The 11,548-nt window shown below is 49.5% G+C and overlaps 1 protein-coding gene across 1 annotated transcript; it reads right to left on the reverse strand.

Annotated features, from left to right (window-relative positions):
- Positions 1-2,183: 2,183 nt before the first annotated feature.
- On the reverse strand, positions 2,184-4,427 carry LOC308525159 (macrophage-expressed gene 1 protein-like; the record flags this gene model as incomplete). Its single annotated transcript, XM_081099934.1, has 1 exon — positions 2,184-4,427. One exon carries the CDS (start codon positions 4,425-4,427, stop codon positions 2,184-2,186), a length of 2,244 nt encoding a protein of 747 aa, XP_080956060.1.
- Between the last annotated feature and the right edge of the window lie 7,121 nt (positions 4,428-11,548).

Raw genomic sequence — 11,548 nt, forward strand, 5'->3', positions numbered from 1 at the left:
CTTATTAATCTGTTCTTTTATGGACTGTGCTTTTGATGTCATATCTAATTTTTTTTGTTTGTTTAACTCAAGGTCACAAAGATTTTTTTCTCTATACTTTACCCTTCAGTGTTTTGTTGTTGTTGTTTTTTTAATCTTCAGTACTTAGTAAAGGGTCATTCTTCTTAAGAGTGAAAGAATGATTTAAATGTCTTACTTTCTTTATCTTTTACTCTCCCCATCCTGGACCCCAGCCAGCGGTTCTCAACCTGTGGGTCACGACCATCGGAAAACACATATAGCATATTAGATACTTACATTACGATTCATAACCGTAGAAAAATTACAGTTATAAAGTAGCAATGAAAATAATTTTATGGTTGGGGGTCACCACAACATGAGGAACTGTATTAAAGGGTCGCGGCATTAGGAAGGTTGAGAACCACTGCCCTAGGCCATGAAGCTCAACAGAGATTTCTTGAATCCTAGTCTGATTTTTGAGCTCCAAACCGTCTGATTTGTTTGCCTACAATTTAATGATTCCCAATCATTTGGTGCTTCAACACATTTTTAAATAACATACACCATTCCACTTTTAATTTACATCCCCAACCTGATTTTAAAAATTAATTAAATTTAAAATTAATTTTCAATGTCAAATTTTCAGGAACTTCCTGAGATCACCAGAGACCATCTGGGTTACAACAGCTCCCCTCTCTGAAGTATAGGGAACAGCCACTAGACAGGATGGGTTTGGACCAACCTAGACCAGAGGTATGAGATTGTGGCTGAGATAAGGACTGGGCTCCGGATATGAGACTCAGAGGTGGATCAGGCCCTTCTTTGTACATCAGCCACCTGCCACAACTGCTTAGCTCTGTATACATTTCCTTTATTATTATTTTTTTTTTTAAAAAACTGATGGTGTTTTGTACAAATACATATAACATAAAACTTTGAAAACTGAGTTAATCTGAAGGGAATATAAAGGCAGAAAGTTGGAACTAAGATTGAATTTAGCAACAAAAATGTTGTAGAAGGGGTCAAAATTTAGGTCTAAGTTTTCTGGAACTCAAAATAAGGAGAAAGATCTTTTTGTTTTACATCACAGTGCCCATAATATAGCAACAACCCAGTTTCTAAGAGAAGTTTGTTCCAGGAGAAGACACTGTGCAATGTCACAAGGAAGGTCTCCCTGACATTTGTCTAGCAGTCCCCATTCTGTCATCAGCTGGGATGAAATTTCAGCAGCCTCTCCACCCTGTTTCTCACAGTTCCAAAAGGAACGTGCGACTGGAAGCTCCCACCATGCTACTACCTCTCCCTTTCCCATCCCTTTTATTTTTATCTACTTGCCTAGAATATTTTGAGACAATGAAAACAGAGTTTTATTCATCTTCACATTTATTCAAGCTCTTATTATGGGCAAAACAGGGCTTAAAACTGGTTTATTAATGAAATAATAATACATTTAAGAATTCCAAGAGAGGCAAGCAACCTAAAAGGATTCGATAGCTGGGTCTCATCACCTGGGACCACACAAGACCTCTTGGAGAGCACCTGCCAGCTATTCTGTCTGATGCTGAGCTCTGGAAGCAACTGTGATGAGCATAACACCATCCCTCCCTCATACAAAGAGCTTGCAGTCAGGTTGGGTGAAGAACTCATACAAAGTAACACACTCCTAGTCACATGCTGCGGAGGAGGTGAAGAGGACTGAGACATGCATCCTTCCTGGAGATTGAAAACTATGTGAGGGTCAGGGGAGAGGGGGCAAATGAAAAGGCATTTTCGGGGGAGAGGACATGTGAACCCAGTCTAGATTGATAAGTAAGACTTCAACAGACAAAGGCACAGCCAGGAATTGACAGGACGTGGGGACCAGTGGGTGGGTGTCAGAGGGAGAAGTTGGCAGAGATCGGGGTGACAGGGTAGGTCAGCCCCATGGCAAACAAGTCCCCTATAAAAGTGGAGTGACACATTCCAGTTCACATGTCCTGTCTAATTATTAATAGCACCTCCTTTGGTCTCAACAACAGGTTGAGGAAGCACAGTTCAGTTCTACATTGTACCTCCAGAAAGTGGGGCTGCTTCTGTGGTTAGTATCTTACCATTTGTCTAGGTGGTGGAAGGAACAGAAATGGGCTAAAGCCTTAATTAGTAACCAGGCACAGTCGTGTTTGCTTTTTCTGTTGCCTGTGCATTCAGACAGAGCTGGGGACTGCAGTGGTTTCAGTGGCCCCGAAGGCAGTCTGCTCCTGGGTCAGGATGCTGCCCTGTATTTTTCCATAGACCTTTTTCTTGTAGAACCTGAAGGCATAGCTTACCCCCAGAGCAACAGCCACCACACCCACTATGATCCCCAGGCAGGCGCCAACAATGGCCCCGACACTGGGCCCGGAGGCAGCCTGGCTCAAGAGGTTGGCTGGCAGAGACTGGTCATTGACGTTGGCCTGCCGCCAGTGGTCGCAGCCTTTCTGCCTCACCCAGGCCTGCTGGCCACTGGAGTCCACCAGGACAGAGAGCCTCTGGGAGCAGCTGCTGTTGTTGAGCAAGAGGGGGCGGGGAAGAAATGGGGGCATGCGGATAGCTACCTGCTCCTGGTCCGAGAGGGTCCCAGCCCTGAGGCAATAGAGGATTTGGCACCCATCGCTGAGGTAAGCCTGGTGTTGGCTGTGCCCTTCTGGACACTTCATGGGGTGGACTGTGGGACTGTCCTGGTAGAACATCTCCTGCAGGAACCCAGCGCTCTGGCCCTTCATGAGGCCAGCCAAGGGGTTGCCCACCTGGCAGCTGAAGAAACCCCCAAAGGGAACTGCCTGGGCTGTCCCCAACTCTAAGTCGCTGCTGACACACACCCTGAGGTCGCCAAAGAGTGTCAGTGGGTAGAAGTAGGAGGGGCAGGTCTGGCCTCTAGTGAGCGGGTTTGGGTGGTTGGGGCTATAGAGGCCTCCAAAGAGGAAGCCTACAGCGGCCGGCAGGGAGGCCTGGGTGGGCGCGCACCAGGAGGCCGCCAGGCGCACCACGCTGCGCAGCTCCCGGAGGGTGCACACGGGCTGGCAGCAGGAGAAGAAGAGCCAGCACGTCTCGCACTGCTGCTGGCACACAGAGTGGGTCTTGCTTGATGTCTTCAGCTCGCTGTGCAGGACGCTGGCCGTGTAGTTGGCCGGGCAAGAGGCGTTGCCGGTGAGCGGGTTCGGGGTGCGATAGTTCTGGCAGAGGTCACCCGCGTCCTCTCCGGACACAGCCTCGCACTCCTGGAAGACGCCCCCGAAGCTGTAGTTGGCTGGGCCGCCGCCAGAGCAGGAGCCGTCCTCCACGTTGGCCTTGGGATTGAAGGCGGGCTCCCCGCGCCTCAGGCAGCCGGGGTGCGCGTTGACCTCGTAGTAGCGATAGATGGCGCTGCGCACGGCGGCCGCCACCCGGTGCACCGCGGGCGGGGGCAGCTCCGGCAGCGCCTCGGGCTCCAGCAGCGCGGGCAGGGGTAGGCCGGACCTGCTAATGGCCACCAGCCGGTTGCCGATGCCCCCCTGCCACGTCTGCATGGTGATGCCCGGGTAGAAGGGCAGCCCGCCGTGGCTGCGCGTCTTGGAGGCCACCAAGCTGCGCATGTAGTTCTGGATGAACTGGTTCTGCTCCTGCCAGGAGGCCGCGGCCCCGACGTTGACCGTGCGGTAAAACAAGGCGGAGGCGGCCAGTGTGACGTTGCTCTTCTCTCCGGCCTGATTGCCCACAAATTCCCGCTTTACCTGGTCCTCCTGCACCAAGGTAGCGCCGGCCTCCACGTGGGTGAGGACGTGCGTGCCGTACTCGAGCACAAGCATCTCCGCCAGGTACTGGGCCTCGCGGGTCTGGTTGTTCTCCAGGTGGTCGCTGAGGATCAGCAGATGTTGCAGAAAGTCAGGGTGGAAGCCGGGGGCCTCCAAGGCCTTCACAGAGTAAATGTTGTGGCGGATCTGCACTCTGGCCGTGACCGTCTCATACTCTAGGCTGTACTTTCTGACGTTCTGGAAGTCCACGGAGAACTTACCATTGAGGCTGGGGAGGAAGGAGAGCTCGGCGTTGATGGAGGCCGCCCAGGTGTCGGTGTAGCTGAGCCACTCGTCCATGAGCTCGGCGCGGGTCTCCACCACGCTCTCGCGCCGTGGCACCACGTACACTTGGTCTGGGATCAGGTACTCGCCGTCCTCCGTGGTGCGGCACTGGGAGTAGCTGCGCCCCAGCACCAGCCCCAGCTCCACGTTGCGCAGGTTGTCCCAGCCGCCTCCAGGCAGTGCCCCCAGCACCGACACATTCAGTGCCTGCTTGCAGCCTTGGATGGCGGAGACTTCCTGATTCCCCATGCTGCCCCGCCCGGCTGAGAGCAGGGTCAGCAGTGATGCCAGACACAGGGCCATGGCTAGAGGACAGCTTCGCCTTGGCAGTCCGCTGACCCTCAGCTCCTTCATGGTGTGGAGTCGCAGAGGGAAAGCCTTGGCCTGGGAGCTGAAATAGGCCCAGCCCCCGGACAATGACTCTGTCCGCCTCAGGCCCCTCCCCAGCGAGCCGTCCCCTCCCCCAGGCGCCTCTGAAGTCTCCAGGAAAGAATGTCCAGCGCATGCCTTATAAGGAGCACCAAGGAGTGAAACACAGCAGATTCCAGGCCTGGGAGATAGGACTGGTCTGGTGAAGAGCTCGCTGCTGCCCTAGGGGCCTGAGAATTCATCTACTAGTATATGAAGAAAATCAATCTTTACCTATTGAACACCTGATATTTAATCATCATTATTGCAAGTGTCAGGCACAGATTGGGTGAGGAAGTGGCCTAGGGACCCAGCCTGGGCCTCTCCCCAGGTGGCCTACCTGCCTGTGGCACTGTGGCTGGGAAGTCACATGTCACATTCACTCCAGGCTGATTTCCTGGAATAGCAGTAGATACTGCAGAAGCGAGCCCCTTCCTGGACTGTGGCAGGCTCGGGGCAACTCTAAGAGATGAGATGTGCCAATGTTCCAGAGTACTGGGTGTGGACAGGCAGAACAGAATTTCTAAAGGGGGGCTTAGCATATCCCCCAAACAGTCCAGGGCCCAGGAATTTTCCTCCTCCTTTTCCATCTGTTTGGAGCCCTCTAGAGACCCTCCTCCCCTGAGATTAGCCACTGCTCAAAATGAGACCCTGGGCCAAGTGCTTTATAATCTTACTAGAGGCCCAGTGCACGGGATTTGTGCACTGGTGGTGGGATTGGCCCGCTGTGGGAGGGCCGCTCATCCCGGTCTGCTCAGCAGCTGTGGACCCGCCCTCGGAGCGGCTGCTCCCTGGTCCAGCATCTTGCGTGGAGCCAGAACACTCACCTCTCCAGGGGACCCGGTGGGGGCCGGGCCCAGGGACAATAGCACTGAGAGGCGGCGGAGTAGGCCTCAGTCCCGCTGCAGCCACGAACCTGCCTCCCAGCCTCCGGGGTCAGCTCTGCGAGCCGGGCTGCGGTGCTGCTCGGCCTGCAGGTTTCCAGAGGAGGCAGCAGGGAGTGAGGAGGAGGAGCCTGGGGCGAGGAGGCAACGATTGCAGCCCAGGTTCCTGCCCATCAGCCAGGGGTTCGAACTGGAGCCGCCACTCATCCCGGTTAGCCGAGCGGCACTCCCACTGTGGGAGCACACTGACCACCAGGGGGAAACTCCTGCATTGAGCGTCTGCCCCCTGGTGGTCAGTGCACATCATAGTGACTGGTCAACCGGTCATTCTGGTCGCTCTGCTGTTCAGTCTCTGGGCTTTTATTATATAGGATATTAACTTCTCAGCAGTCTCTCACCACGCATTAGGAAACTGAGGCCCAGAGTCACAGTCAGGTACGTGATGGAGCCAGCATTTGACTTCAGGTTCATCTGAGCCAAAGAACAGTTTCCATCCACTCATCTGAGCATGATGCCTCTTCTTCGTAGTCCGTGTCAGGGTCTTGATTTTTGTCCCTCCTGGGGCCTTTGCAGTTAAAGAAGACTCCTGGAAAGGGCACATGGATCATTTAACTCAGTGGGGTTAGTCTGGGTTGGACCTGGTTATAGCAGTGAACTTGGAGCAGAAGTCTTTTGTACCCATCCAGAGGGAGAGGTGCCACCATCCAGAAAAGCAGGTGCTGGCCTTGACCTCTCAGGATCTGAATAGGAATCTGGCTCCCTCATCATCAGCTGAGTTCTCCCAGTGCAGGGCCTTCTTCCGAGTCCCAGTTGCCTGGTCTGTTACAAGATGAGAACAATAGTAACACCTCCAGGCTCGAGCTGTTGGATGCAACATGCTCAGCAGAGTACCTGGCACCAAACAAGGTGTTCATTCAGTAAAGTGGGGTAAGTGACTTGTCAAGGTCTGGATTTGCACCCAGATTTGAATCCAAAACCGCGTGCTCTTTCAACCACCACAGTTCCTTCCAACTTCTATTTTTACATTCTCTTTTTATAAAGTGTGATTTATTTATCATCAGGTAATTTGGGATAAAGAAGACTGCTAGCGAGAAGACTGTTTCCTGGGAAAACAGTAAAACTTATCTCTCCCCTCTTGGTGTATCTTCCTAGGACAGGGACAAGTTTTCATTCTCTTTTCCCACACCCTGCTCAGTCCACTAAGCTTGTGACTTAGGAACAGACATCTCATGACATTATAAATCCAAAGGAGTCTGGAAATCCATCAGGTTTGGTGGGGTAGGTTTGTGGGCATTTTATAACAGTGGACACAAGAGAAGATAAACATTCTTTGACTGAGCGGTGGCTGGGCATTTGCTGACATAGGTCAGATGCCAGCAGGGCGAGGGCAAGGAAAACTCTGTGAGGATGTCTGATCACCAGCCCTGGGCAGCATTTGTGGAGGCCCAGGATTAGGATGTGCCCAGCTTCACATCCCCCAGTTTTTCTGAGGCAGCGTAAGGAACACACAGGCAGGACAGCCTTGGGTCAGATGCCAAGGCCTGGTGTGACCTTGGATAAGAAGTGTGACTTTCTACAAAACGGGAACCAATAGGACTTTTTAAGTTGTTAACTTAAAAAAAAATGACAACAAATGCTTGTTATGAACAAAGTGGAAAGACTTCCCTTCCCCAGGTCCACTCCCCAGGGACAACCACCGTGTATATCCTTGCCTACCTGCTCCTGTGTGTGCACCCGGGCTCATAGTAGACACTGTTTTCTTTTACAAAAATGGTAGCAGACCGTGCACACTTTTTTACCCATGGAGAAGCTGATTTCCAGAGGAAGTGATGTGCACAAGGTCACATGAAGGCAGATTGTAGCAGGACTGGATATGAGTCCCTGCCTTCCAGGCTCAGTCCATACCCCACCCTTGGGCTGTGCACATTCAATTGAGCACCATTAATGGCCACACACACAGCTACTCTGGCCCATAGGCAGGGAAATGACACAAACATTTAATAGCCTGCAACTAGCAGGCCCAGCCAATCAGAACTGACAGTGGCTGCAAACGACCTCCCTGAGGTTACTGGCTAAATACTGGCCCTGCATGTAGGGATCTCATTTTATACCCTACATGTCTCACAATGCATAACTGGGGAGGAACACATGAATGAATGAATGACTGAGGAGGCAGAGTGGCCTTAATAACACAAAAAAAGAAACTTCTTTCGATGGAATCACAACGTTATTAACTGCAGCACTATCTGTCCACATAGTTTTATAACAAGGACAAGGGATTAGTCATCAGACTGCCTGAAACAATCATGCTGCTGTGAAAACGAAAGAGGCAGAGAGGGGGAGTTAGCTGGAGTTTGGCAGAACTGGTTTTAGGAGATACCTTTGCACTTAGTAGTTCTGTGTCCTTGGATGAGAAACATCTGTGAATGTGAGGAGAAGGAGAGGAACAGAGAGAAAGTTAACCAAGATCACATCTACTATATAAGGGGTCAGATAGGCTGAGAGGTCTGGGGGACTTCTAGTCCAGTGAGCTGACAGATTAACTCAGGGGCGGCCCAGGGGTCCTAAATGATGGCCTCTCTCACTCTGAATGCAAGTTGGTGAAGATTCTGGGTTGAACCTCTAAATCATTCCTCTTCCCTCTGTGTACACCCCCACACCCACCCTGCCATGCACACCTACCAGTCGCTGACTAAGGAGCCTGTAGGCTCAAGAAGCTTCCAGTTTCCCCTCCCCTCCTTCCAAAGGCACCTGGGAATCCCTGCTTCCTGCGGCCTCCCTGCCTTTCCTGTGATGTGTTTCCTCAAGGATTTCTCCTGGCTCTGCCTTCCCTGGCCATGGAGACACGTGTTCTCTGCCGCGTAGCTTGGAGAAGACCCAGGGTCATCAAAGAGATGAGGAAAATGGAGAACAGAGAGGCTTTGCCCAGCATCATGGAATTAACCCATGTCCTCAAACTCACAGTTTATACCACCGTTCTATCTTGTTTGGATGATTGCTGCGTTCCCCGCACAGGTGTCCGCGTCTCCCAAAGCACAGCTGGGATCCAGGCAGACACGAAGACGCAAAGCCTACAGTGGTTCACTGCTTTGTAGGGGATGAAAAAGAAATTCCCTCTATCCTTCTGAGTTCTTAACTGAGACCCCCTGTATAAAAAGAAACAGATTAACAAGAGAAAAACTGAAGCTAGAACAGATATACATGGGAGATACCCAGGGAAAAATGAATAACTCAGAGGTGGCTTTAGAATCTAGTCTTAAGTACCATGTTATTAGGGAAAGGAATGGGGAGTGTGTAGACCTTGTAAGGGAGAATAAATGATTTTTTTAGGAAGATGAATGGGCCCTTAACAGGAGTGGGGAAAGTTTTTTCTGTCAAGGGCCATTTAGATATTTATAATGTTATTCTCAGGCCGTACAAAATCATCGACTTAAAAATTAGCCTGCTATATTTGGTCAAACATTTAATTAACTCACTCCCAACGCCTTGGCAAGGCCGGCTCAATGATTTCTTGGGCCTTCTATGGTCCTTGGGCCGGATGTTCCCCACCCCTGCCTTAGAATAGTAGCTGGGATATGATTGTTTAGGACAGTTTCACTGGTTGTGGTGCCGAGTTCTAGTTTCTTCTCATGTGTTAAGAGGCAATCTACCCTGGTTGATGAAACTTCCAGGGAGATGACTGGTGACAAGAAAGTTCCTTTTGGAGGGTCTGTCTTTAGACAGAGAAGGGAAGTTCAGAGAAATCTCCTCCATGCATTCGATATTTTTCAAATGCCATTAGCTCAAAATAAGCAATATATCAAGGCAGCATATTTTGGGGTGGTGTGTGGGCCGCTCTATCCTTCAGCATATAGGGTTGGTTCTCAATAAAGCCTGTTAAGAATAGAGGTTCTTTGGCTTCATTGAATAAGAGCTGTTGAAGATGCATTCTGAGAATCTATTTTGACAAAGTTCTGAGAATCAAATTACCTACACTCTACAGAGCTTACTCAACATTAACATGACACTGCTATTCCATTGTCTTCTTCAGCAGCACCTTACTATTCTAGGAGATTCTTGCCTAGACAATGCCTTGATGATTCATCATAAAATTTTCCCAAAATATCTATCAACTCTTCAACAAAAGCATCAACAGACAGTTTGTGCCTGAAGGTGATGGGAACCCTTTGCCTACCTTGCTTTGCTGTTAACCTTAGATAGCTGTGTTTGTGATCTTTACCTGTTCTAATCAAGAGCCTCTCATCTCTCTAGTGAGGGACCTGCCTGAAACCAAGCATCCAGTTCTCAATAAGTTCTAACTTTGCCTTTCCTCCTCCAAGACACTACCAAATCTCTGCTGAGATGGTATTCTTTCTGTCTCATCAACAGGTTGTATTAATGAGTTTGGGGGAGCTGGCATTCCGCAGTCCCCAGGAGGTTCTGTGGCTTAGTTAAATTTGACAGCTACCGGATGAAATTAAATTCAAATTGCTAAACCTGACATTCAAGGTCCCAACCTTCTGATTGTTGTCTCACTTTCAAACCAGAGGGTCCATTTACTCTTCTTTTCACGCTGTATAATTTAAACAAGCCCTATCTCTGGTATTTTTGGGTGTGCCAATTATATGCTTTATTCAGGTTTTTCTCTCTGCTCAGCTGTCTACATGTCAGCATCTTTTTCTTACCCATTGTTGTAACCAGTCTTCAAGGATGGACAGTCCCCAATTAATCACCCCTCCAAGGATTCCTGCCCCTGTGAGGTCCCATTCCACAGGGAATTAAGTCTGCCCCTGTGGCTCACTTTAACCAATTCCATGTGGCAGATGTGAAACTGTGACAGTTCGGAGCCTACATCTTGCACCTCTGAGCTGACCAGATATTTGCTGGAGGGCCACATGGAAAGGAGACACTGTGAGAATTATTTGGAGAGACAGAGGGCCCAGCTCTGTCAGCCTCCTAGCTTAACCCAGCCTTCATGCCATCTTTAGACAGGAAATGTAAGAGAGCTGCCATGGACATCCTGCCCAACAGAGCTCCCTCTTGGCCAACATCCCATGGAGCAGTCAAACCATAGAATAGTGAGGGATAAGAAATTGTTTTAAGCCACTAAGTTTTGTGGTGGCTTGTTATATAGCAATAGATGACCAAATACTCACTTTCAAGGCTTATTTCAAAAGCTACCACTTGATAAAGCTTCTTACTTGATCCCACTCAACTCCCTCCTCCACCCCACAGCTGGAAGTAGAAATCGCCCAGTTCCCTGCTGAAGTCAAATGGAAGGCGTTCAACTTCCCAATGCAATCTTCCTCCTTTTTCTGGAATGCAACCTTTTCCAGAGCCAGCCAGTCTTTTTAGGTGAGACCAGAAATTTAGGAAAAAAAGTAATTTTTCACCATGGGTCAGAAGAATTTGATAGAGTCCACCCATCCCCCAGTAGATCAAGTGCATTGCCGATAGAGATAAAACCACTGTCCTGGGAGGAAATCATCACTTTAACCCAGTGGTTCCCAAACTTATTTGGCCTACCGCCCCCTTTCCAGAAAAAATATTACTCAGCGCCCCCTGGAAATTAATTTTTTTTAAATTTTAATAGCAATTAAACAGAAAGATATATGTATTAATGTTTCTACCTTTTTCGTAAAATATAGTAAAGAAAGGTGTAAATTAGAAACATTGAAGTTTGAAATTATGAAACTATTTATTGAACTCAATAGAAAGGTAATACAAAAAAAGCCACGAAAACAAATGCACCTGTGGCCATCACCGACCCCCTGGATCGCTGAAGCGCCCACCAGGGGGCGGTAGCGCTCACTTTGGGAATCACTGCTTTAACCCCTTGAACTCACCAGGTTATGGTTTACCTGGTAGAAGCTGCGATATGGTGGAGGGGATATGGAGGTAGAACCACGGGGGCAGTGTAAGGGGGAAAAGTGAAGGAGGGGGAGGCTTTTCACCTTCTTGATTTGTGGTGCAGATATTTAACTACAATTGTTCTTACCCCAGGAGTATACTTTCTTTCTGTTTTAAAAGCTGAGTGCCTATAAAGTAAAAGACTCCCCTAGTGGTGAGCAGATTTTATTCTGAACGCAGGGAGCACTCCTCTCTACGTTGGCATCACCTACCAGCAGAGGGCAGTGCAGACCGCAGTTGTTGTTGCCTGCCCCAGCCACTTCCTTCTCCAGGCTTTTTTTTTTTTTTTTTTTT

This window comes from Myotis nattereri (genome assembly GCF_964212035.1).
Source record: "Myotis nattereri genome assembly, chromosome: 9".
NCBI lineage: Eukaryota > Metazoa > Chordata > Mammalia > Chiroptera > Vespertilionidae > Myotis > Myotis nattereri.